Raw genomic sequence first — 27,421 nt, 5'->3', positions numbered from 1 at the left:
CAACACGAGAAAAGACAGTAGTGAATCCTGATAACATCAATGACATTAATGATTCAGAGAAGATCTCAATGTCCCTGTTTACTCATTCAGCAGATCTGCATGATGTCAGCAGGACCTGAAGTAGAGCTGTAATGTCCTTGAACCTCTTCATGTGGAGCTGCATTGGCCTCTCTCAAGTCATGAGCCAAAGTTATCAATTACTAACACAGATAGAAGGAAAAGGACTCAGTTTTGATCAGACCATCATGTTGGTAGGGGTTGCAAAGCAGAGCAAACTCACAGATGGAGACAGGCAATCTGTGCAGCAGAGTGTTTGGGTTGATTAAGTCAGGCCTGCATTTCTCCTAAATAAAGGTAGAGAGAAACAGGAGGGCCAGGGAAGGTTTTGATTTTATTCTGGGAACCAGCTCTACCTGAGGAAAAGCTGGTGTTGCAGCATTAGTGGTGGAACAGTAATGGGGAGTGCTGGGATCCACACAGAGCCACAAAATCTCAGAACAGGCAGGATGCAGAGCAAATAAAGGCAGCCTCCTTGAGAAGCACTGGAATTCCCTCCATCTCTGTATTTCTTCAATGTTCTCTTCAGTGTGGATGAATTGGAAGGTCATTAAAAATTCAAGATTTTGCAATGCATGGAGTTTCCCAAGAGGTATGCTGGAAACAAGCCTTTCCATTCAAAAAAATAAAAAGTTTGCAATTCTACAACTCTTAGGGATGTAAAATTCCTCCAAGGAGTAGAGTCATCTAAAGGTGTCCTCCATCAAAAATAGTTATCCAGTGCCTGACAGACTCAGCCTAAATCCCAGAGACTCATGGGAAGCCACAAAGAGGTGAAGGATAAAAGACAAAATTAGGCAGTCAACATTGTGAAGGGGAAAAAATAAAAAAGAAAAAAAAAAGAGAAGAACTGCCCAACTGAGAGTTGAAAGCACATCATCATGGGTCAAAGTCCCCAGTAAGGCAGGCCCGGAAGAGTTTCCAGATAAGATAAAAGAACAGAAAAAACGAGACTATAGCCAATGAAAGAGAAGAAGGAAATTAAGGGTGATGCTAGCAAATTGGGAACAGAAGAGGCTAAGGAGGTAAAGTAATGAAAATGACTGAATGCAATCAAAGGTTAGCATGAAAAAAATATTAATCTTAGCCAAGATAACTGAAAGAAACTAAGGAATGCCCTTTACACTTTGAAGTTAAATATGGGCAGGGTAGGGACACTTGTACTGTGGGGGTCTGCAGGGCAAAAATGTTTCTGACCCTGAGTACTAAAAGTGGTTTGCACAAACAGTGGAGGTACACATATAGGCAAGTACTTAAAATAGAAGCGATGAAGCAATGACTTAGAAGATAAGCAGCTATGTAAACGGATATACAGACTGAAAAAAGGACGAGGGATTTAATTCCAGTTGTTACTTCTTTTTATTAATATTTCTTTTGCATGATGTATGACCAAAACTTTACAGTGCTATGAGACAGCAAAATTTAGAATTTTTATTCTACAAACCTGAATGAAGTCAAATACTGTAAGTGGAAGCAAGTCATCCAGTACCGCTGTATCTTTTGAGAATCTGTTAAGCATACCACCTATGGATTGAGAAAAAAAAGAAAAAAAATAGTCAAACATTTTAACACCTGAAAAGCTCCACATTTATTACTTTAACAAAAAGTACAACTCTTTCTGAATACAAAATATTAAGGATAAGCACAGGATTTTTTCTAGTACCAGCAATTCCATTACAGTTTAGTGGAGCTACAGCTTCTTTCCCCATGGAGAAATTTGGCTCCACAACTTCTGTTTCAGCTCTTGGAATCTCAGAAAAAAAAATCAGGAAAATGTAATAAAAACAAAGGAACATCATTAGACAGGACAGAAGCAGAGGTATAAAGCATAAGGTCTGTTCCCCTCATGCAGCAGGCTCTGCTAGTACACAGATAATTTGCACATCAGCATTTGTATGAGTTCGTACACCTGTTTCTTAGCTTCTGAGCTGAATTACTGTATTAATCACCAGGTAACAGAATTAAGAATATAATGGAAAAATTAAGGAGAAACCCTAAGTTGTATTGTCATTTACCAGTGTCTCCTGTAATCTAGTACGCACCAGTAAGAAGGGTATGGGATAGGAATTTCATGTACAGTGGGGAGATGTAACTTGTTGCACCAGATATATAATGATCTCTGTGTCAATTCCAGAGCCAAATTTGAAGGCACACTAACTGATGTTTTATGCCATTTTAGTAGGGCTACTCATGAAATAAAGCACTATTTATCATCCACACCCGCCTCCTTATCACTCACCACATAGCTGACTATATCTTTTCTACTGCAGTTTTAGACAAAGTCTATTCATTAGAAGTAATTCTGGTTTTATTGCCTCAAACAGTTAACAGTTAATTTTCTCCAGCTAAGGTGATATTTCAGAATCAGAACTGACAACTGAAATATGTCACACTTAAAGTGCCGTCAAGGTTCATGAAAAGTTTCACAAATTACTTTATGTGGCAAACTTCTAACATTCAGCTTGACTGAAAATGTAAATGTAAATGTAAATGGAAAGCAACAGTATCCCTTAACAGAATGAAAACTGTTTAATTGAAATGAAACCCATACACGAATCAATCAGTTCCCATCTCAGTTACCTGCTTTCCAAGAGTTGAATGTTGACATAGGTGCATGAAGAACTGCGTGCACCATCTTTTGATGAAGAATTTTAGACACTGTTATAAGGGTATGCACAAGTGGCAAACCTCTGATGAGTCCCATGGCCAGCAGAGTATCTGCCACTCCTACATAGATATAAATGATGTAGTAGATGCTAGTGTCAGTGACAATCACAGGAGGTTTGTCAGAGGTACTGTTTTCTGATTGTGTTGCATTTGCTTTCGAAGCTGTCCTGTATGGTGAAAATTAAAAGTAAATGCATTACTGGAAATTGCAGGTTTTTCTCCTTTATTTTCTCTACTAAACAAATAGTATCACAACGTTCATTTGTTTTAGAACTACGTTAATGGTTTGTTATATGTATTTCCGGTCATTTTTTAAATATTCCTGTATGTATGAACCATAAATTATGAAGTAACCCATGTTCCACTGAAGCAAAGTTTCTCACTGTGTGTTCAGGGGGCAAGGCAATAAATGGCTTATTCAGCTCCTCAAATTCCTTTGGTGATTCAGACACTTATCAGCATTTGTAGTAATTCCTAAAATTAGTTTCAGTTGTGCAATGAAGGGTTTTTACGAAGTTGGAAATTAAGCCCCTGGTATATAACTGCAACCCCTCCAACAGTTGTGTCCAAACTGCTGTGAAACTGTACTGCTTTGGTAGTCTCTTGCAAATCTATTGCCAGTCTAATCACTGACAAAACTAGCCTAATCAAAGAAAACACACCCACTTCTTTTAACCAGAAAAAATAGTTTGAGTGTTGAAAAAAGTGGAAGTAAAATGCTTCAGGTGTACTATAAAAATCAAAGGCTTTAGTGACCTATTGTAAGGGGATGTCAACATAAATCTCTTCTCCTCCAGATCAGACCTAGGTCACCATATGCTTTCTATACTCAAACATACAGACTTAGTGCTGCAGGACTAAAACAGGGATGAAAAGCATTAACCTAGGAAAAGCCATGCTGCTGCTCAGGATGTTTCAACCTTCATCTGTCTGACCCTGCAACTTCTGGGAAATTTTCATAGGTGAGCAAAGGAAATTGTACAAGTGGGGTCTTACAGAAACTGCTCGCTTGAGATGTTCCAAAGTAAATGGCTCACCTGGCACCTCTGAGAGACAGTGGTGAACCACAGGGTATTCAAGATAATCAAGCCCATGTATCTCTAGTGTGAGCTGACCCAGGAAATGTCTTGCGTGCGTTGCTATGTGCTCAATAACAAGGCATAAACCATTTGATTGTTAACACTTAAAGAAGTACCAGCTTAAGATACTACCTACATGAGGTATTTAGATCATCCATCTATGAACCATTTTATTGAATATAAGCTAGTGTCTATCCATATAGACTTCTGGCAGAATTTACTAATTATTTATAGCAAAAATCACTATAAAGGAGACTCCAATCTCTCAACAAATTATCACCACTACTTACTTGTTAAGAAACCATAACCCAGCAACAGAAGCAGCTACCTGTGGCCAAAGAAAACAGAGTCATTTTTTTCCTTGTCATATTATGTACTTTTTCTTACTTATCTTCTTCCACTGACTTTATAATTGTTTGTAGAAAGAGCATTATAAATGGATGGAAGTCAAACTCCCCTGAAGTAAAAACATTGTCATATCTGCTCCTTTTTCCACAGAAACCATTTAGTGCATCCCACCAGGAAAGCTACATTTAGTCTTGTATTACATCAGGCTCTCAAGTGCCTAAATATTCTTTTATTGTTTTTTTACCACACTGTTAACGAAGGCTTGCTAATGCATTCCTAGTGTCAAGGAACAGTCACTGTATGCTTTAACATATTTTAAGTTTTAACGCCTAATATTTCTTGATGGCCCTAAAAGAGTAAGACTCTCAGTATCTTTGAAGGCAGCTATTCAAGCATAATGTCAAACCTTTAACACTTATTTTTGCATTGTCGTTCTTGCTAGCTGATATCTACATTTGATATATCTATTTCATATTGATTGACTGTTAGTTTTACATAATTTTCCTTGGGACCTACAATACAAAACAATCCATTCTAAATCTAAAATAGCATCTCTAGCATTTCCACAATAATCTCATCCAGTTGTGAAGGGTGTCAAAACCACTTTCAATTTACTTGTCACTAGTCTCTCAGTTCAGCACTTGGGTGTTCATTGCCTCTTCATTGTCTAAGGTCAGAATGGTACAAAGTGTTAGCACAGGCCTCATAACGACTTGGCATGGTATTTCATCTCATGCACAGAGATTTGCTAAAGGTTATATAGTCTATGCTATGACTGAATATCTTCCAGACCATTAATTTATGAATAGGCTTTTACTTAAGCAACAGTCACACTGGAAAGTTTAACTTGGATACATTCTTTGTCATAAGATTTGTTCTTCAATGAGAAGATGAGGCTTTTGAATTATTTAAAAAGGTCTTAGTCTAATTTAAAAGCAAAAATTTGTAATCAATGTATGCTGAATATCTGGGGATAAATCTGATATACCTCAAGGTTAAAATTTCCTTTTTCCTACAATCCACCTTCAGCTTTGCTGTTGTAGGATACACAGCCATTTTCCACTACCATGAAAATAAAACATACATGATAAGAACAGCTACACATCTAAATACTGTCATGCTTTTGGAGGTGCTTTAAAAATTTCGGATCTCACATTAGATCTAAGCTCCAGGTATTATTCCTGGTCCAAAAGAACTAATTTAAATCACCAGCAACATAACATTAGTGTAAAGTCAGTCATATCCTTCTCCAGGTTTGATGACACTAGAAGTTTGAGTGCCACCACAAAACTTCCAAAAACATTCAGCCAGAAACTAGTCCTATATTCCCAATGGAGCCTTCTTTCAGTTCATGTTGAAAAATGCCAAGAGAAATTGGTACCATATTTTATGGGTTGACATATGAATACAGTCTCATTAATCTCCCAGTTTTCTCTCCAAAACATGTTCCTTCCCTCAGAAAAACATTTGATTTAGGATATTAATTGTAAAAGAGGACTCTATGAGATTCTGTACGTATGCTAAAAGTCTTTCCTAAATTGGGAGGCAAGACAAAAAGCACGCAATTTCTGTTGCAAGAAAAATAGACTGGCATGGTCAGACAGGTCGTCTTCAGCACTTTTTCTGACAGTGTTTTCCACTGTGCTTGGAAAAATTCTTCTCTGCATGCTGCAGGAACACTTCATCCATCTTTAAATGCCATCACAGGCATTCAGGTCTCTGCCTTTCTCACCGCTCTTCTTTCACTGCAAGCAAAGCTAGTAACATTTTTGAAAGCAATTCTCCAGAATTTATGTATGTGCTCATCAAAAAAATGTCTAGTAATTATTGTTGTTAACCCTCAAAGCTCTACAAAGATATCTGTTAATGGAAAATAGAAGATTATTCACCTGTGAACAAGAGACCTACATAGGGCAACAATTCTTATTTACAGTACCACAGAGCAGAAAATAACCAACATGATTTGAGAAGGTGGGTGTTCTGCTGCCATGCACTGATCACTATCTTTGGTGAGAAATGCTTATCTAAATAGTAGAAAAGTCATTGCAACGTCATTTAACAGCAGTTACCAATAAGCAATAGGTACTAGCTACTGTCTTGATCCTTTATCCATTTATCCTTTTATCACAAGCAACACATTTTGAAAAAACATAATTTGCAGTAACACGACCTCAAGCGCAGATTTTCTTACCTCAGCTAAGAAGACAGTCACACATAAAATTAGAACAAAAATCAAGTTTTTGTGGATGGTAACATATCTGAAATAGGTATTCCATGTGGTAACAGTACCCATGATTTCAGCATCATCAGTAAAGCATTCCTGTCAAAGAATTGATAAGACCATAGTCAGAATGATAATAATATATATATTTGAGAATTTCTGGCACATGAATCCTGTCTTTCTTTCTGCTAATTCACTCCAAATAATTGAGCTGCAGAACTCAAATTGGCTGATAATGGCTGGAGAGGAAGGTACTGCCTGGTTGAGTCATCTTTGATATAGCAACACAGTTAGAGATGATTTGAAATTTTCAGAGAACATTGAAAGAAACAGACAAGATTTTTCCAGCACTACTTGAAGCCCAGAAAAGGTTAATCAATAGCTATTTTCTTTAAATGGAGGTTATTATTGTGTTGTTACAGTAAATTTGTAAATACTCTGAGGGGGTTCTTTTTCTGCTGAGATCAATAAAGCAAAAGAAAAAAATGGGCAGTGCTTCAGCAAATTATTAATTTAAATATGAGTTTAAGTATTTCTTGTAGACTTTTTTCCACCTAGGAAACTACTTCAGAAAATTTTCCTATCCTGTGAAAATCAGTTGTCATTTCTGAGAATGAAAGGAATTAATTGTAACCAGCTGATAGTTATTAGAAAAAACGAATTTTTATCCAGCTCTTGGTATAAAACTCAACTTTCGTTTCATAATTCCCAGCACATCCATAAAAACAGAATAAAATCCAGCTTACTCATCTGTTCATTATCTGTATCAGAACATAAGAGCTAAGCAATTTGACAGTTTTGTCAAATTTAATCAAATTCCGGTTTTAAAAACTGTCCTAGTACTTCAAATGTATTTTATTTTTTCCACGAGCCTTAACATTTCAAATGTCAATTTTACATATGTGTTTTAAAACTATGTTTTTCCATGTTATGGTTTCAACTTTAATTTTAATGAGTAATCTTAAAGGTAGATTAGAGTGCAGCAGATTAAAATTCTGTGTTGAAAACCTCAACAGATAGCATTCAAAAAATATTAAAACATCAGGCGAAATACATTTTTGAGGATTTCAAGGATTTCAAGATTATATCCATTTTAAAAAGAATTCATAGATATTCCAAAAAGATATTCCACAGAGAAGTACTGCATTAGAAATGACATAGTTGGGTAGAAAAATGTAGTAGTAGTATATGGCACTAAACTATCACCATATCTAGAACCAAGATGAATGTAAAACAACACCCACCTTCAGATCCTCTTCATTGATTTCATCAGTTATGTCCAAGACACTGTCACGAGACACGCGCCTGGTGTAGATATCTATCTCGGAAGACAGGTTTGTCTGAGGCACCATAGACATTTTCCGAAATGTTGTACTTCCCTTTTTGGAAGAGTTTGGGCCATAGTTCGCAGAGGTGCCCGTCATCAGGTTTAACACAGATTGCCTTCTCTGACTTTGCAGTATATGGTCAGTGCTCAGGATGTTACTCCGAAACAGACGCATATCTCCCTGTTCCAAGTCAGGTACCAGCGAGAGCCTCCTTTCTGGTGGGTCGTTGTAGCCATCTTCTATCCCATTGACCTGCATCCCATTCCTCTGCACTGAGAACTTCCTACCTGCATTAAGGGGGTTAATAATTATGGAGTTCTTCCTTATGTCATTAAAATCTGATGTTTGTTTAAAAGAATTCTTCTTTACTTCATTTCGTGATCCCATGCCTTCTCCTTCAATGGAAAATCGTCGGAGAGTCTCGGTTAGAATTGAATTTCTTCTCTCCGCACTGAACTGGTCAAAAGAATCAAATCCCATCAGCTCTGAGCTGAAGTCTGGCCGTTGACCTTGAAGTTCAGAAAATGTTCCATAGAAATAGCAGCTCCCCTCATGTAAAATTAATATTTTGTCAGCAATCTTTAAGTGTTCCAGTTTTGAAGTAACCAAGATCCTAGTTTTATTCGCCATCAACTTGCACACACAGCTATAAAAGATGAAAGTGTTATAAATTACGTTGTTGTCTTCATGATTAAATGTTGGGTTTATCCCTTTCAACTTTCAGTCTATTTGCTTTTACCTGCCCCCCTCCCAGTATGAGCAGTCTTGGGTGCTCCCTCAAACTACAAAGGAGGTGGTAAGGCTGAGATGTGTAAGGGGTAGCTACTTTATCACAGGAACCCAAAAAGGGGGAAAATTTAATCATTTTCAGGTCAATCCAAAAAGCATAGTTCAACATGAAAATGAAATATTCCTTTTAATCTTCAGGTTACTTAGATCTTTTGCTACCAAACTTAAAAGTATGAGCTCAATTTCAAAAATTCAAACTTATGGTGACTGAAAAGCTCGTGTATGGCAGTGTGTGTCCTTATTCTTCTGAGCTACACCACCAGGACAAACCAAAAGCCTCTGGTTTTGGCCAACCTTCTGCCAATCTCTTAGCCAGCAGGCACTTCCAAGTGACCAGTCTTTCAGTGATTGGTAAAACAAGACAAAATATAGTTTTTTGTAAAATCTTATACTTACAAACCGGGTAAGTGTTTTAAAATGAAAGCCTTTCTGGTACACAGACACACCAGATATAAAGCCATGCACTCTAGGAGTAATAGATTATAGCAGGCTCAATACGTTGAGATGGAAGAGAGAGCAGTAATGCTTACACCCAGCCCAGGCTTGTTCCCAGCTCAGTACACTGTCCTACTGTTAACACAAAATACTCAGTCACAAGAATCCCTCAAAATAAACATCCCCAAAAGGTATAATTTTGGTCATTTCAGTATTTTTGTACTGTTATTAAATTTCTGTTCTTGGTTTGACTTTGTGCTGCTTGGTGGGATTCTTAAATACAATCTATCAAAACATACAGTACCTTTCAAATATCTCTTTTTCTGTAAAAATGTCTAAATGTCCAAAAGGAGAATCCAGGAGATACAAATCAGCATCTTTGTACACTGCTCTGAACAGAGAAAAGGGAAATCACATTAACTTTCACAAGCCTTATACAGTTACATAAATATAATTTTAAAAGAATGCCTTTACAGTTTTGTCTCAAAAACTTGTAATTGAAAGACTTTCCTACAGCATCAATATGGAGCTGGAGTTCAATGTTAAATGTGCTTACAAGACACCTTTCAATCAAGCCTTTCCTTGCTGCAGACCACGATACAAACCTACTCAGTTTTCCATTAATTTCTGTGCAAAGGAAGCTGTACAGCTGCCTTTTACACAGGTTCCTCTAAAGGTCTGTTTATGGCCTGAATCTTACAGTCTCCATCAGTGTACAATGACCATTTAAATGGGAATTTAGTACCTACTGAAACGTCTACTGGTGCCTGAGGGAATATTACATATATGTAAATAAGTGTGTGAAAAGACTCGGGTCTCAGCACTTAGTTTTAAAGGTACTTGGAAATAACTGGTGAGCAAAGACAACGGTATTAGTGAGCCACGATCTTGCAAAGATTATCTGAAATGAGACTGTACAATGTTTTGAGTTCAGGACATAAAAAACTATTTGCAGCGTTAGGACATGAAGCTGTATGTGCCTGGACGTGGCTCACTGAGACCTAAACCTGTGGTTAAGAGGAGGTTTTTTAAATCCATTTGAAGTTCAAAAAGGCCCCTTGCCTTCCTCTGTGAGTACGAAAATCATGATGTGATATAAATCAGGGTATAATTAGTAAAGAAAATTTAGGTAGGTGCATTTAGGTACATTTTAAAGTACTCTGAAAATGAGTTTTAAAATCATTATGTTAAGCAATGTGAAAATATTTAACCCCCAGGAGAAAAAGCCCTCAATTATAGTATACTATTGTAATAAACCAAGCAACTTTATTGAAAAATCCTGTGTCACGATGGATTTCACTGACCATACATTATGATGTAGTGGCTGCACAACAACAAAAAGTTCATACTGTTCTTGGCACTTTCATCAGCAAAAGGTTTGCAGGATTTTTCTCCTGGAATAATGGTAGCACTCAGATTATTGTTTTCATTTGTATGTTGGACTTAGTAGCTATACATGACTGGCTTTGCGGTACCGGGCCAGTGAGCTAGCTCAAACCCAAGGCATGCACTGTGTTTTTCTCTTGTTCTTTCTTTCCCCCAGTTGCTGCAGGCACTGACAGTGCTTTGTAAGACTGACTCAGACAATCTCTGTCTGCTTCTCATGACAGCTGGATGATGGCACTTCCAGCAGGGATTCTCATTTCACATGACTTTGCACAGAGTACACCAGAGACGTGTACACAGCCAGTTCAAGTAAATAACGTCCAGCTTATCGCTGGTGCAGATGGGTACAGCTGAGGGTTGTAATCCTGAATTTTCTCCTCTAGCTTTCTCAGAGCTTCATCTGCCACCCACACCTCAGCACCTGCACACCTTGCTGTATGCTGAGGTTAGACTGGAGCCCAAACAAAACGTAAAGCAGATACAGCCACTGTCTTTGGGACATTTAATTGTTTTAAAAATAATAATTATATAGCTGACAATAAATATCTCAGTTCTGTGACCATCCAGTAAATGAGCTGTGACCATCTGAAAAGTGACAGACATGATTATTCATAGAATTTGGGAAACACCTCATGTAAATACTGCATTTTAAATGAAAATCTAATTGGGTTTTGTTGGTTGGGGTTTTTTTTTTGCTCCGAAAGCTTTGCCTGCTCCTCCCCTCCTCCCCCTCCTCTCTTATCTTACTGTGTAAAACAGAACCATCCATATTCCTCTTCCCTCTCACAAATCTGCTAGAAAGATCATCACTGAAAGCCTCCCTGTTTTAATGAATCCATCTTTTAGTCTCACACAGACATGCACATCTTTCATGGGATGCCAGTGTGGATCACTCTAACGTGATTTTACTTCTATCCAGTGTTTCTGAGCATGGGAACCAGCACGGTTTGCACTTGGCACAGAAATAAATGGGGCCATTTACACATCAGAGATATCATTACTGGATTTCTTATGATAGCGAAGTGATTCTGCTGAAACACATAGCTAATTTATAAGACAAACACCTATGTTATTGTTCTGTAGACCTTCAAGATTACTTACTAATGTTGGAAGGTCAAAGAGACAAGGCCAGACCATTATTCATAGGTACTGACTGGCCATTGCTTTCCACTTTTTCTTTTTACAACAGAAAAAGACCAAAACTATTACTAACATTTTTTTGAAACATGGCATTTTTCTCATTTTTGTTACCTGCAGAGAGCAAGCATGTCATTAATCAATATATAAACTGCTTTGTAGAAGTGTCATAGCAGGGAAAGGCCCTGGAATGTTTCTTATTTGTATCTTTGTATGGGTTTCTTCGGTACTTAGAAAGCTGCACTTAAAAGTCTGAGTCTCCAAAGGGCATCTTGCATCAGGGAGGGAAAGACTCATCTTCAGCTAAACCGTAGCATGTGTCTGACATCAGACTTCTAAAATTCAATAAATATGCAGGTGTATCACAAACACAACGGCATAGCAAAACTAAGATTTCTGATAGTAAAATGAAGTTCCTGATATAACTGGAGGACGTTTATTTAGCAGGACTTTCTCCACATGTATTTAAGTGCTTAGTCATAACACTTTCCTTATACATGAAACAGTACGCTACTTAGAGAGCAAAATACTCACCTTGCTAGTGAGATTCGTGCTCTCTGGCCTCCGCTCAGAGTGATTCCACCTTCGCCCAGCACTGTATAATCTTTGTCTGGGAACTTGGAAATGTCCTGTTAACAATTTTTTTTTAAGAATCAGACATGTATTTTCCATATCCAGGAAACTCAAGCTACAGACTGGACGGAAGCATAGTGTACAACAGTGTACAGACAGGTTAGACAGAAGTTGTAAAAAGAAAAAGTCCCACAGAGGTTTATTTCTTTCATTTGTTTATGTAATCAGAAATGGTGATAAAAGAAAACATATTGTTCTATTGCAGAGAACAATCACGAGCTGCAAGATCTCAAGAACAAATATTTGTCTTAATTGCTAGACCACCATAAAAGCAAGGAATGTACCTTCATACAGTATCAATCCAAGAGGTCAACCACTCCAGTTTTCTGTCAGATAACAATGATAAATGTGCTTGCCACTGAAGTTAGGAAGAACAAGAAGCAAACTCTAGATCTGAGCTCTTCAAAACCCAGAGAAATTTATATTTCAGGCAGGTTCATTAAAAAAAGGTTTGCACAAATTCCTAGCAAGGAATGCTAGGAATACTCAAGGTTTGCAAAAGGTTTGGGAGCCAGGTTCCACTGCTTGGGCTGTAAGTTACATACAGCTCACAACTGTGCTAAAAAATTGATCTTCTGCCAGTGATAAAAACAGAAAAATACCATTTCACTCTCATGTGAGACAAAGAAAGGAGAAAAGGACATCCTTGTGCCCCACTGGCAGAGGTGGCCAGACTTTTTCTTGAGAGAGTATATAGCACTGAAACTGAGGATCCACGCAAGCCACAACAATTCAAGGAAGTGGAGACATGGAGACTGGCTTGTGTGCCTGAAGGCTGTCTAGGTTTTCTACTTTTACAGTTGCTCTAACAAAAAATATTAATTCCGCCTTCAAGTTTTACCTGGCCTATGTCCTTAAGCCAATAGAGTGACACCACTACCACTGTGGTGGTGGTGGTTTCAGGGAACTTTTCCCAGTAACGCAGGCTGGATGACCTCCCTGTGTCCCAGGGCACCTAGGTTTCCGGCGGGTATGACTCCAGGGCAGTTTGCCGTGCACTGAGCTGGAAGCCCCCCGCTCAGCAGCACCAGACTGCCGCTCTCACTGCCTGTGCACATGCTCCTGCTCCCAAGGTAGGGATCTCCCGCAGCCAAGGAAGCCGACTGAGGCATCTGATACCAGACAAAATCGGCTCCAGTGTTCTCATGCTTTGCAAAGGTTTTCCTTTTAGTGTAACTTCTGGGGGAAAAAAGTGGCATGCAAAATCTCTCAGAAAGTCAGCTTCTGGGAGCAGGCTATAGCCAGTGCCCTGGAAGAGGAATCCTGTTTTGGGGTCTCTCTTCCCCCAGGCAGCCAAGGGGCATGCAGGAACTCAGATGTCTGCATGCACTCTGCAGCACCCACAGAAATCCTGCAGCTGCTGGGAAAAAGTCTGGAAGACATGAGAAGGACTTCCAGGGCAATATAACCTGGGATTCTAACTTGAGCTGCTCTCTAGAAGTTCACATTTCATATGAGGTCAGATATAATCCAATTTTGATCATACCTGCTGTGATTTTGACAGCTAGTCACTCTCTGTGGGGCAGCCTTTTGGCATTTGAAGCCTCTGAGGTTTTGCAGAATAAATAAATAAATAAATGAAAATCCTTCGAGAGAAATGTTTCCTTCTTCCTCCCTTGTAAATTGGCCTGACCTCAGGAAAAGAGTGAACAATGCTGTTCAGCTCTGGGTCAGTGACAGATGAAAGGTCCAGCCACTCAAGGGCTAGAAATTGACTGCCTGGTCTGTCAGGAAATGAGAGATTCTCCCAACTCTTTAATTTGATAATAGCGTTTACTTCCTGACTTAGAGGATTCTGACCTTAAAATCAAGATGCTCTTGTGTATGGAAAAGCTATTGCAGGTGATTTTTAAATTCTTCTCGTGTTAACTATTTACTTTCCTCTTGTGAAAGGAGAGCCACACAAGCAAATCCCTGGTACTAAGGTAACAGCTCAGGTATCTGCAGAAGAGCGATGAGAAAAACAGTGTCAGCAACATATTTAATGGACGATTTTCTGAATGTGATAAAATCGTCTTCCTATAAGCCATGAAATATTTAGAGAGAACATGTCAAATTCTGGCATAAAAGCTTTTCTGGCATTTATTTGAGATGACCTGCTCAGATCACTTGTGGTTTCACTGTGCATGTGGGAGTCATGTTATTAATCTGTAACTTTGACATTTACCCAATATCTTCACCTGAACATTGGGATTTGCATGGTTAAGTATCTAGATATCTAAGCTGATTTCAGCTGTTCCCCATTTCTACCAGTACTGTTGCCTGTAATGGTGCTGGTGCCATTGCTGTTTCCTGATTCTACTTTGAAAAAAGCCCAGGTGAAGAACTGGCCCCAGTGTGTCTTCCCCTGCAAACAAGGTAGAATCCTAGCCCTAGTGAAATTAATTCCAGGGCTCCCATTGTTTTAAATGGTGGTGAGATTTCATCAGATATATTTCTCTTCAGGTGTGTCAACATGGAATTTTAATCAGACTTTTAATGAGTTCCCCTTCTGCTCTCTTCTACCCTTCACCTCACGGTAATATATGGCATGGAACAGACAAAGAACTTCTCAGGCTGTAATTATAATAATTTTAAAAATGTTTAGTAATTTCTTTCAAAGGTGTAAGCAGAGTGATGAATTCCAATAGACACACAATACTATTTGTTGGAACATGCATCTCCTATTGTAAAAAAGTACATAGGGCTGGTCCAAATACATCCTTGCTGTCATTTTATGCAGGAAGTGAAATCAAGCCAGGGACAAACCTAGTGTAATGATGCTGAACAGCACAAAACCCAGCATATTAATAAAGTAGCCACTGGATTTTCTTTAACGTATCTATTTCTAAATGCTTAAATTGAGAAACCTATTGGTAACTATTCAGAGAAGAAACCCCCCCACAGTTCAGACATTAATTATTTTCATGGGTGCTTCTAGTATCAGGGGCTAACAAATGTTGCACACCCAAGGAGAAGGCACCCCTTTTAATATCTGTTTGCATTTTTAACAGTGTAAATGTCATATTCACCTACCTCAGCAGCAAAGGGATGACCCTTATAATACCATTGGGCTTCGAATGGAAGAACATAGCTGAGATCATTCAAGGTAATATCTCTTTTAAGGGTGAATAGGAAATATGGTCTCATTAGAAAAAAGGAAGCCTCAGAATGGACTTCACAGGCCAAGTCTTTTCTATAGAGACTGTTTGACATGAAAAGCATTTGATAAATCATTAGCAACAGTTAACATAGAAAATCATGACAGAAAATAGTTTCTAAGAACCATGCCTTTCAGCAAATAGTTGCTTTATATATCCAACGCTACTCAAACTACTCAAGCAGTTCTAATGATAGAACATATGTATTTTACTTATGGGGCCCCTCTTCTTTCCTTAAGTATGTCCGTAAAGATGTGGCTTTCAATTTTCCCTCTTCTGCCTCCCCTCCAAAAAGATAAAACTGTCATGAAACTGATGGAACAGAGCAGCAGTCTTGGCTCTCTCCATTTCTTCTTCACCAACCCTTTCTTCTATTTAATTTCCTTTTTTTTCTACCATTCCAGTTTCTTGACCATCTCCATCCCCTTTCCTTTTTTCAATGCCATTAACATTCCCGGGGTTTATTTTCACAGTTCCCAGAAAATCCCCCCATTCGCATTTCTACCTCCTTCTCACCTACCAAAGTACTCCCTTTTTCACTTTCTTCTTTCTCTCTGTGTTTTAGAGAAGATGCCTCTGAAATAATTTTGCAATTCCCCTTCTGTAGTATGGACTATTTGCAATACATTAGAAGAAAAATACTGAAGCCTTTATCATATAAAATATCACGGAAAGCTGAATATAGGTTAAGCAGAAGCAGCACAAAGGGTTTCAAGCAGGAGCTCCAGTACTGTTCCAGCTTATTTGATAATTTTCCTCTTTAGTTATAAGAGGATAATTTACTGTTACCTGCTTTCTCACTAACATGATTGTCTCTGTACTTCCAAGCAATCATACTCAATTCTGCTATACCCATGAGGTAGAAATGCAACTGAAACAAACCTCCAGATCTGAATTCAGTCATTACTAAGAATCTTTAGATAATTAATTTGAAACGTTACTTTGCAGAAAGCATAACTTTCAGAAAAGAAATTATCTTGAAAGTAAGACAGATGTGAACCAAACTGCAAAATTTGAAGTTTTAAAGTTTTGAAATCAAGTCTTGCATTTCAGACTTATACCTACTAGGGAACATTTCTGATAATTTTTACAAGATGAAGAATTTTCAATAATTTTTTTGTATTTTGCCTTTTGGGTAACCAGCTTGAACATACTCGAGTCCTCATTTTCCTGGGCCAGAAGCCAGAAAACCAGATCTCTTTAGTGTCTTTCAAATCAGAAATTACTTTTAAAAATTTTATTTTATTTAGGTAACTCTGCTCTCTCTGCCAAAGCTTGTCATATTTCATCTGAACCATTTATGAAGGATTCACTATCCAAAAGCATAAGCTTTGTTTTTGCAAGAGTTTGTGACCTTGAGCAGGGTGTCAGGCTCACCCAAAACTCACACAAATGCTGGCAAAACTCACTTTCTCTATGGTGAAACATTCCTGTGGAACAGATTTTTGAAACATGAAGTAGTTGGTATGCTGCATGTGGGTAAGTTAAACACGGGGTAAGTGAATTAAGTATGATTCCAGAAGTGACACAGAAGATAGGACAACATCCAAGGTAATCAGTCCAGAGCCCTCTACCTAAGAGAGGGAAAGGGGTGGGGATTGCTGTCTTGACTGAAACAGGGTTTTAACTAAACAATATCAACACAGAACATTGCAGAGGGGCTCTGTTAGACATATTTACTTGATTGCTGATAATCTCGAATTCAGTGTATTTGGGAGTTTGAGTTTATTTTTTTCTCTAATCAAGACGTTCCCCTGCTATAAAGAAACTGTGCTATCCTATTTACTTCCAGTTCCCCCAGGGAACTCACTGTGTCAGCAGCTTTACAGCTGACCTGCCCATGATTTTGGGCCACAGACAAGAATTTCAGTTAGAGGAGTCTGCTCATGCCAGCGGATCATACCAGTGCAAGGTGGAAAAAGTATAAAAGTAGCCAGCTTTTGAGCCCACATGTCTGAGATGCAACAGTTGTAGTGGAGATATGACAAATATTACGTAGACTTTCTGCCTAGAAGAGGCATTTATGCTATTCTGGCTGTTTACATTAGGATGAGATGAACTTCACTTTGACATGCCTGTTGCTCTCCCCCACTACGAAGCAAGGCTAAGCAACTTGCTCTCACATAGTTTAAACTGTAGACATGTACCTGATTAATTAACCAAGCTACCTCTTAATATCCTCTTGCAGAGAACTACTTACTAAAAAGCACTCAGTTCCAGACTTGAATCCTTACTGTTCTTCTTTTCTACACACTTTGTAATCTGCCAATATCCCCTGTGAAAAACAGGGCACAAGGTATTTCACTCACTGACATAACCACCTCTTAACTCCTACAAATTTAGTTATCTGCTAAAAAAAAAACCCAAACCACCTATCCAACCAACCAACCGAAAATAAGCAAACCCAAAACTAGCCTGGATAAAAGGGGCTGGAACAGTACAGTGGGATGCAAGGATATGTATTTCTGTTCCAGGGCATCCCTGGCATTGCAGTGAACTCTTCACCCAGGGGTGGATGCCATCCTTTGCAAGGAGACGTCGACCTTGCAGGAACACAAACCAGGGCTTGGCAAATTGACGGTCTCTTTCTCTAATTAAGTCTCTGAGACCTTATCAATACTTATAAATATCTGAAGGGTGGATGTCAGGACGATGGGACTGGGCTCTTTTCAGTGGTGCCCAATGACAGGACAAGGGGCAATGGGCACAAGTTGGAACACAGAAAGTTCCACTTAAATATGAAAAAATTCTTTCCTGTGGGGGTGCCAGAGCAGTGGAACAGGCTGCCCAGGGAGGCTGTGGAGTCTCCTACCCTGGGGACGTTCAAAACCCGCCTGGACGCGTTCCTGTGCCCCCTGCTCTAGGTGTCCCTGCTCAAGCAGGGGGGTTGGACAAGACACTCTCCAGATCAAGATGATCTCCCGTCCAAACCCTACCATTCTTTGATTCTGTAATTATTCTCTCTATAATCTAAGTTCTTAGATAAAAATTAATCTCACAAACACCCTGTAAAACAAGCTCAAAAAAATACAGAATCTGGTCACAAATTTCTTTAGTACTATTATATGATTCAATTTCACATAGAAACACTTCCTCTATTTGCATGGTATGTTAAACATTATATTCAAGAGCAGCTGGTGGCTCTCAAATCAGAACATGTGTTTACTTTAAGAGTGGTTATCTCTTAAAGGTAGTTTGCCATTATGTGTTTATGGCCTCTTAGGTAACTATTGAAGGATCAAATGAACTAACCAGTTGGAAAAATATCTCTTACCTTGTGAAAAGGTAAAAACAGAATTCATGGAAGTATGGTTTAAAACTAATTAATTACTGCACTCCTTCAAATGGGATACGATGCTTGTTTATTTTTTAGGAAGAATAACTATAATGGCCCTGCTTCTGCAGTCTTGACTGGAGGAACTCATTCTCATAGCATGACTTTGTTCAACATTAACAGCATTTAGATACAAAGATTCCTGTTTCAACAGCCCACAGGTTTTACATTTTTGATTTAGCAAGTGCTAAAACCAAACAAAATCCAACACCCTGTGTATAGTAGGCTATTAATACTGATTTTTCAATCTAAAAAATCTGAAAATCAAGTCACATTCCTTCCCCATTTTTCATTACATCAGTAATAAGGATTTTGCAAACCCAATTGGCTAGTCCTACAAATTCCCATTTATATTCATGCTATCCCTGCCATGACATTAATATAACACTTCCATCTCTGGGGAAGTTACACTTGTGGAATTACTTCAAATTTAGTTGCAAGTTTCCATAGACATATAAACTCAATCCAGTTCACATTTCCCAGTGGCTTTTGCTATTGAGCAATAACAGTAAAAATCAATGAATTATGCAGGATGGTTTCTCAGAGTTAAATTTGTTCATACTTGGTCCTTAATTTGAAATGCTAGGCGAAAGTTCACCTTCTCTTGCTAATTGATTTTTATCATAAATGTGATGAAAAGTACTTGATAAAAAGGGTAAAACACCTTGTGAAGAGAAAAAAAAGGTAGCATAAGCCGAGGCAGCACCAATTCATCTTATCTTACTTTTGAGTACCTTTAAGCTTGCCTATGGGGAATGCTTTTAGGAAATGAGTTCAGAGTCCACACTAATTACATCTTAGCTTCTCTATATTATAGCATGCCTATTCAAGATTTTAAAGGTAATAGGTTTGTGATAATACATGCACACTCAAAATTAAACTCATTCAAACAATTTATTTCAAAAAAGCTTCTGAATAAAGGACAAATGGTAAGGACTACTGATCTGTGCTGGAATGGTTTGATCTAGAAGCTGAAAGCCTTAACTTCCATATTTACAACCTGGGACCTTTGTTTTAGAAGGCATGTTAAATTAGGTAATCACCCTGCTTGCTTGCTAAAATATTCACTATTTCTCGAGGAAAGAAAAAGTGGAAGAAGGCAATGGAGAAAGAACAAGCAGTCCTTCTCCTATGGCTTTTTGTATAACTTTATTTACTGTGGTGTTTCAGAGAATGCATCATGTGATTTAAATATATTGGCATTCCCTTGAGTTCAGCATCACACGAGAAGAAGGGGCAATGTCTATGCACCACTTATGTCGCACTGCAGCCATATTTTGTTTGCCCTGAGCTTTCAGAAATATTTTTTGCCAGTAAGGCTGTTCGTATGGGTTATCAAAAATGTTAAGGTAGCTCTTAATTAATCCCTTTATCTCAACTCCAAAGCAGTCGTTCTGTTCTATCACCTTCCCTCCTCTTAACCTCTGCCCATTTCCTAACTCCAGTAATTAAAACCACATTGTAAAACATGATTTTACCTCCCCTGATGCCCTACTTACCCTCAAAGGAAAAATATAATCTAGAAATGTAATCATAATCAAGTCCTGAATCATTTTACACATATAAAGCAGGCTACACTACCATAAAAAATACGCATATAAGCTGTACAAACAGAAATTTAAAAAGGACCTTAAGCATGCTTTTACTGATGGACATAGAGATGCATTTGAGAACCCTTCTCACGCTTCTTCAGGATTATATATCTACACAGTGTAACCATGAAATTCTGACAAGCAGTGTTGCTCAGACCTCACTGAGCCTTCGACACACATTGCCTTTCATTGTGCATCCTTCCAAGAACTCAGATCTCATACACTCAGGCAGGGTTGCACCGCGATGTCCCTTGCCCTTGCTACCCCTAAAATCCAGAGAAGGCTACAGAGCAGAGCAGTGAGGCCCAAGGACCCCGAAAGGAACCTATGACACTATACTGTTGCCATACGTGTGCCATCAAGTGGGACTACACTCAAAGGAGCACCTTTAAAACATGTTTCCCACGTGTAGTCTCACAAAATAGTATCTACTGTATGACATGATTCACTGCAGCTGACTGTTCATCAGTCACGCACGTATGTGATGGGCATTGGGTGAGACAACAGTTATGTTATGCATGAAAAAAAAGGATACTTGAGAGGCACAGTGTCTGAGATCCCAGGCACAGACTGAGATCCTAATGTATTGTGCACTACACAAACACACTCAATACTCTATCTTGGCAGAGTATTTATGAGGGATGCAGTTCTCCAATATATCATAATAATTTTCTTTTTTGTCTTCATCTTCTGTTTCACAATATGACATCATGAATAGGTGTACTGGCACAAATGGAGGGTAGGTGAATTGCAGCAAGGCAAGAATAAGAAGGTGAAGGCAAAAATCTCTTAAGCTGAGTATACGAGTACACCATGTAGCTACCTGAACTCTTTGGATTAAAAAATGCCCCACTTTAGTGTTCTAAATCATTATGAACTTATGTGAGCTCATAAAAGAAATAAAAGAAAATCCTTTTGTTGCTCATAGTCTTATTGTTTTCCAGTAATGTTAATTGTGAATATTCAAATTATTAGAGAAAAAACCACCTTTTTAACCTTCCTTTTGATGGTTCCATACACAAATGGAACAAAATGTAAAACTGCAAGAAAATCTTTTAGAAAAACATCAAAAAAAAACTTCTTCCATCCAAGAAAAACCCACCAAAGCCCACCTGTTCTTTAGGTAATGGTTAATATAACCAGATTTGCCATTCTTCACGACTTCACAGAATAAAAATCTAACACATAACATATTCTAACCTATAAATAAATATCTGATTTCCTATCCAGTGAAAATTTTGTTCTTGGACACCTAAAAATATGGAAAGGTCTGTGAAATATTTACTTGCACTTTCGATCTTTCATAATTACTTTGAGACAAATCTACCTTCAAGCACGTAGCAGCACTAAGGGGTCTGTAAGTGATAACTCCTCAGCAAATCAACTGCGTACCAGTCCAAAAAGTCAGGCAGAACAATTCAGTGTTGACTTTTCTGAAAACTCTCATGCACACCAAATTAAGTTACACTTGCTTAATATCATTTGTGTATCTCCATAGACCTAAAACAAAGAGCAGAGCACCTTGTATGAAGTCACCCAGCTTCAGCATCCTGTTCTGCTGATGGACAAGAACAGGCTATTTACGGTGTGTCAGGAAGCCCCAAACCTATGTATATGGTATGATGTGACTCACATAGAACAACCTGTAGTATTTTATTGGCACTAATGAAGACAAAGGGAAAAACACATCAGATTTAGGAACTGGACTAGATCATCAGCATGCTTCCCCTATAGGGTGATGGTGGAGATGGCAAAGCAAAGGGGGCATTTCACAGGTATGTTACTTTTTGCAGTAGTAACACATCTATTTGCCCACTGGGTTAAAGAAGATGGCTTTGTATTCCCCAAAACGTTTTTGCAAGCATGGAGCTTGGAAGTAAGTCTTACTTAGCTACTGTTAAGAGCTGTATATTAACTGACTTTCAGCATATGTGCAATAAGGAAATAAACTCTCTTTTATCACCAATCCTTGGTTCACCTTGAAGAGCCCGTATAAGACCTAGACTCACCAACAGGCCTACTTTCAGGTGGACTATGTAACTACCTAGGAAAGTTGCAGAGAAGGGGGCAAAGTGAACTCCCTTAGGCAAAAACCCTCTGGTACCTCTCCCCTCTGGAGAACATGCACAACCCCAATCCAAGAAAGCACTAACCTTTGCTGCCACAAACCCCTAAAAGGTCACGCTGGGGAATAAATAGGGAATTAGTATTTGAAGTCTATCCTTCAATCTGCCCTACTAAGTCCTCTTCGGTAACTAAGATGTGAAAGCCAATGAGACTAGAAAGCATAATGATAGCAGTAAGGTAACGCATTTGGCTTCCTTCCAGACCATTCTGCTTTCTCTTCAGGCCAGCCCAATTTATTCGGCTTCAGTCCAGAAGAAAATACCCTTGTAAGAATCAGACTTGATCTTAAATAATGAGCCCTGCTAGGAGGTGAGGCATATCATTCTGCATAGAGCTGCACCAACACAGATCAAAGCTGGCTTGGTCGAGCTTGTTTGGAGAAGAAAGGAACAGCAGCCTACCGAGACACCAAGCCGTCCCACCAACACTGAAACACCAAGCCAGTGAGCCATGCCACTGACACTGAGACACCAAGCCGTCCCAGCAACACGAAGACACTGAGCCATAATTAACCAGCTTCTGCTCTAGGAAAAGCCTGGGCTGGGAAGCTCCTTCGGGCAAGGACAGCTCTGAACTGCTGAAGCCAGTTGTTTCTCAGAGCTTTGGCATTAACTACAACTTTTAAGACCGGGATTAAGGACTACTCTCTTCAGAAAGCCTGACACAGAAGTTGTTAACTCTCTTGTCTTCCGAAGCTTTCAAAGCAGATTTCCAGCAAACCACAATCCAAACACAAGCTGAAATGACCACAAACATATAAGAAAAGATTACTTTATCATTTAACTATACCCTGCTCTGAGATAAAGCACAGTAACCTCGTCTTACTTTTAAACAGACTGGCTATTGTTTTCTTGCTTGACTGGCACTAAGAGAAAATATTTTTCACTGTGTGGCCCAAAGACAGATCCTATTCAGCACAGTTAAATATTTATTGGTTTCCTCTACACATTACAGACAAAATGCCTGATCTTAAGGCACAGCAATAAGGGTGGAAAGGTCTAAAATGCTGGCTCCTTTTGTATCTTGCAATGTGAAAAGATGTCTTTTCCTACACTACCCTCTGGCAACATCAAACACACACAAGGACATTTCCATGACATTGTACTAATTGTGGGTTACGTAGCACATAATGATCAATCCTGCAATAATTTCCAGTGTGAGAATTTTCAATGTGCACACAGAAAAACCCAACTTCAGTCAATATATTCCTCTAAATAACTTAGGCTTCTGGCAGAGAGTTCTAATTATCCCTGGAGCCATTTTTGAAGTGCAAAAGAATGGAGAAAAACAAGTTCATTTCCAAGATTTTAAGGGAAAGCTTCTTCATGGGGAAGAAATGCAAAAAAAAATTTTACATCATTTCTTTAACATTAGTGTGTTTCCCCAGGTTTTTAATTAGCAAGGAAGACTGAGAAAGCTTATTTAGCTCCTGTTGTGTAAAATACAAGAACCAGCGCCATCAATGTATCTCCCAAGGAGCTGGCAACAAGCAACTTGCAATTCCACAAAACTGGGATGCCAGGCTGAGTTCCTTAAATCTCAGAAACGTCTTCCTTACTTTAAGCTCCACTCCCTGACTTATTCTTTGGGGTTTTTCACTTGGTTTGTGTCACAGGTCTTAAAAGTCCTAGATGACTGACCTCTTCCAGTTGGCAGGCTTTGATGACGCTCTTGTATCGGTATTCATCATAGGATACACCAAAAATTATGTTTTCTTTTATTGTTCCAGGCATGATCCAGGAGACTTGAGGTGAAAAGGATATCCTTCCACTGTGTTTAAATTTTCCCTGTGAAGGCTCCAGTTCTCCCATGATCAACATCAGAAGAGAAGTCTGAAAAATCATTAACATTTGGTTAATATAACAACCATAAGAAATGCTAAACACAATGAGAGTCACTCTGCTAAGTCACTTAAAAGGTACATTTGTCTTGTAAAGAGTGTCCCTGTAAGTACCGATCTAGCACAAGCTGCAATTAATGGAGATTTACATAATACATATGGTTCTGAAAGGCCTCTGAAATAAGAGAAACTTATTCAGTGAACAAAAGTTGTGTAAGGCGTGCTGCTGCAAAAGTATATATTTTTAATTAAACTTCCAGTAATTTAACAAGGTAAAAATGTGAGTATCTGTGAGACACATAGAGACAGAAGGTATTAGCATTTCTGGAGAATGTTATTTGATTTTTAATATTATCAGTGATGATTTTGTTTGTTCTTTGTACAACACCATTCATGTTTACAATTTTGCTAGTGTTCATAAGCCTTTTTTCTGTATTGCCTTGAAAAATGCAACTTCTTTGTGTATGTGTACACAACTGCTCACAAACATCTCAGTGTGATCTGAATTTTCCTGTGTAACTGTTAACTCATTTACGTGAATATGTGACTTACGTATATTTACTGTTTCCCTTCATAAAAGAACTGATTGCCATTTCAGTACTAACATGTTATAATTTCAAAGTTAATCAGTAGCTTGTAATAACCTTGTCACACATCACTGGCTACTAGATCAAAGAATAGGATTGAGAAATACAAGGAAAAATCTGTTACAGATCCATTCCAGTGGTGTTCTTATCACTAATAAACAGTCAACAGAGCTGGGACGCAACAGCCAAAGATCTAAAAATCTGTCTAAGTCACAGTTTCGTGCTGTTAAGCCCAGAGATCCTTTGACAAGGTATACAATATACAGGGGGAGGCTCACAAGATTCTTTCCATTATACCAGAATCTGAATTTTCCAAACTGCTGAGTAAGTAGTTTCTGATCTTACAAAGGACAGCTGCTTAGTATGTTTTGCACACTGCATGTTAAACTACTGTATCTTCTGCCATATAACATAAATGGAAAAAAAAAAAAGCCCAAACCCAACCCTATCTAATATTGAAGCAATATTAAAGAGTTGATGTCAGGCTTCATACCTGTTAAAGATAAAATAAGTATGCAGTCAAACAGGCCTGACAATTCTTGGAATATACAATAACAACCTTAAGTAACATGAAGGAAACCTTACATTAAGAGTGTGTAAGGAAAAGTGAAACTCTCTTTATTTTCTTTGGGGGGGGCGGGGGGGCGGCGGCGCGGGGGATGCGTAAACCTTATTTTTTGTAAATCTTTCAGATAATATTATAAGCCTTTTCTCTTTATTGTCTTGAACAGTGCAAATTTGTTGTATGTATATATTCACATAAACTGCTCAGTGTGATCTGAATTTTCCTCAGTTTCCTAAGTAGCTGAATAAAGGAGATATACATAGGTCCTTCAGCACTTTCTAGCTGATAGTTTTGTATTACAAGTATCAGCTTTAGCAATAGCCATTTGAGATTATCAGCAACATAGGAAGACTATTCTGTTAATTCAGAAGTATCACAGTAAAATATACCTCAACACATCAGCTTCAGGAGAACCTCATGTCCTGAGTACCTTGCTCTTTCCTACTGGTATCATTACTGAAAAATAATACAGAAGCCTTGATCATATTAAAATTGATGGGTCCTTTGCCATTGACTCCAACAGACCAAAGATCTTACTGAATGCAAGTAAAATAAATCAGAATACATTCACCAATAATTTGTTAAACAGGAAAAGAAAAGTTGCCAAATGCATAATGAACGTTTGACTTTCACCTCTCCTCAGAAAACCCTGTCAAGATGAAAGACCCATCTAATTACTTGCTGTTCAAAGTGAGTAAGTGTATCACAGGTCAACTCATTTTATCTTAATGAGGTTAATTGGACATGCTATCTGCAAACTAAATGTATTAATAATGTTTTGGGGTTTTAAAATGATGATTAATCTAAACCACAACTTCTCTCAGAAAACCATCAGCTTCCGTTTCAGCAGCACCTCCCCAGGCTTTCACATGGGACTCAGGGAGCCTGTCTGAGTGAGGAACTGTAGGAACCAGAGCATAAGTGACCAGGTATACTATATGTCCAGGACATGTGTCTTAGTTACCTGGCTAATCCATGCCAGGATTGTAGGTTACTCACCATCTTGTGTTCAAATTTTTCCTTAAAACATTAGCAAGGCAGGAAAAAAAAGAAAAAGTCTGCTTTCTAGCACACTGAGTCATCTGGTTATCTACGCTCAGTTCTCCAGTTTATTGTTTTAAAGGCAGGGAGTTTCTCACCATGAATATTAACTTTAGGTTTCCATCTGCATTATTCCTGCAAATCTCCTTTTACTTCCTATGGACAAATAGTTTTGTAATTTAAATTGCTATTTCCTTATTAAGTCTGTATCTTTGTATGTACAAAAAATACCCAGCAAACTTTTTTTCATGTTGGACACCGAGTAAAACTTCAAATAACTATTGGCCATTTTATTGAAACTTACAGTTTATTCATATTTTCCTACAGCCATCATTTTTACAGCGAGCACAGGATAGCAAGAATGAAGTAACAATGCAGGTAACAATACAGATGACAACACAGTGTTATTCCTTAAAATTATTACGTCTTTTGTTGAAACAACAGAAATAGAAATACCTTGCCTGCTCCAGTAGATCCAGAAACAGCTAATAACTGTCCCTTCTCAATCTTGAAATTTATATCCTGAAGAACAGGAGAGGCATGAAGGGGAAAATTACTGAAGAAGAGATTGTTGTCAGTGCTAGGAGCTTTGCTGTTGTTGTTTTCCTGGTTTGCTTTTATAAACAGCTCTCCAATTCCCTGCAACATACACAGATGTTTATTTCTATGTACATAAAAAAAATAAATAGAACATGCATATGCAGATATATATATCATACTTCGGACTTATGAAAACACATGAACTTACTTTTCTGATGTTACTTTTCCTATCTATAACATATTTATTATAGTCTTAAATATATATATATTTAATGTGTGTATTGTACTTGCTCCTAAATATGTGGACACAAACAAAATTTGCTTATTATAGAACTGCTTTCCAATGTTTATACATGATGCAGCCTGATTCTGTTCTCAGGCTGGCTTAAACCAGAAGTAACTACTTATTACAGGTCTTAATATTTATTAAAAGGTCTCTTCCAAAGTTTCTCAGCTGTAGCTAATTTGATGTCATGCATTAATTACTTGCCATATATCCCTTGCCTACTGATATCTGAAGCCAGTTAAAATGAACGGGTGTAGGCTTCACTTTTTAGAGAACACCAAGGCAAATA

General features: G+C 38.2%; 1 protein-coding gene across 1 annotated transcript in view; it reads right to left on the bottom strand.

Moving 5' to 3' along the window:
• Nucleotides 1–27,421, bottom strand: part of CFTR (CF transmembrane conductance regulator) — a 91,792-nt gene that overhangs the window by 33,242 nt on the left and 31,129 nt on the right. Inside the window, exons 10-18 of the mRNA XM_075081127.1 lie at nucleotides 26,763–26,945; nucleotides 23,914–24,105; nucleotides 11,982–12,076; nucleotides 9,229–9,315; nucleotides 7,617–8,346; nucleotides 6,343–6,471; nucleotides 4,094–4,131; nucleotides 2,638–2,891; nucleotides 1,502–1,581 (exon numbers count right to left, since the gene is read on the bottom strand). Coding sequence (XP_074937228.1) covers nucleotides 1,502–1,581; nucleotides 2,638–2,891; nucleotides 4,094–4,131; nucleotides 6,343–6,471; nucleotides 7,617–8,346; nucleotides 9,229–9,315; nucleotides 11,982–12,076; nucleotides 23,914–24,105; nucleotides 26,763–26,945 — 1,788 coding nt within the window. The remainder of the gene's footprint in view (nucleotides 1–1,501; nucleotides 1,582–2,637; nucleotides 2,892–4,093; nucleotides 4,132–6,342; nucleotides 6,472–7,616; nucleotides 8,347–9,228; nucleotides 9,316–11,981; nucleotides 12,077–23,913; nucleotides 24,106–26,762; nucleotides 26,946–27,421) is intronic.

The sequence above is a fragment of the Phalacrocorax aristotelis genome, chromosome 1 (assembly GCF_949628215.1).
Source record: "Phalacrocorax aristotelis chromosome 1, bGulAri2.1, whole genome shotgun sequence".
NCBI classification, from domain to species: domain Eukaryota; kingdom Metazoa; phylum Chordata; class Aves; order Suliformes; family Phalacrocoracidae; genus Phalacrocorax; species Phalacrocorax aristotelis.
Note: the sequence above shows the minus strand (reverse complement) of the source record. Positions and strands in the feature narration are given on the sequence as shown.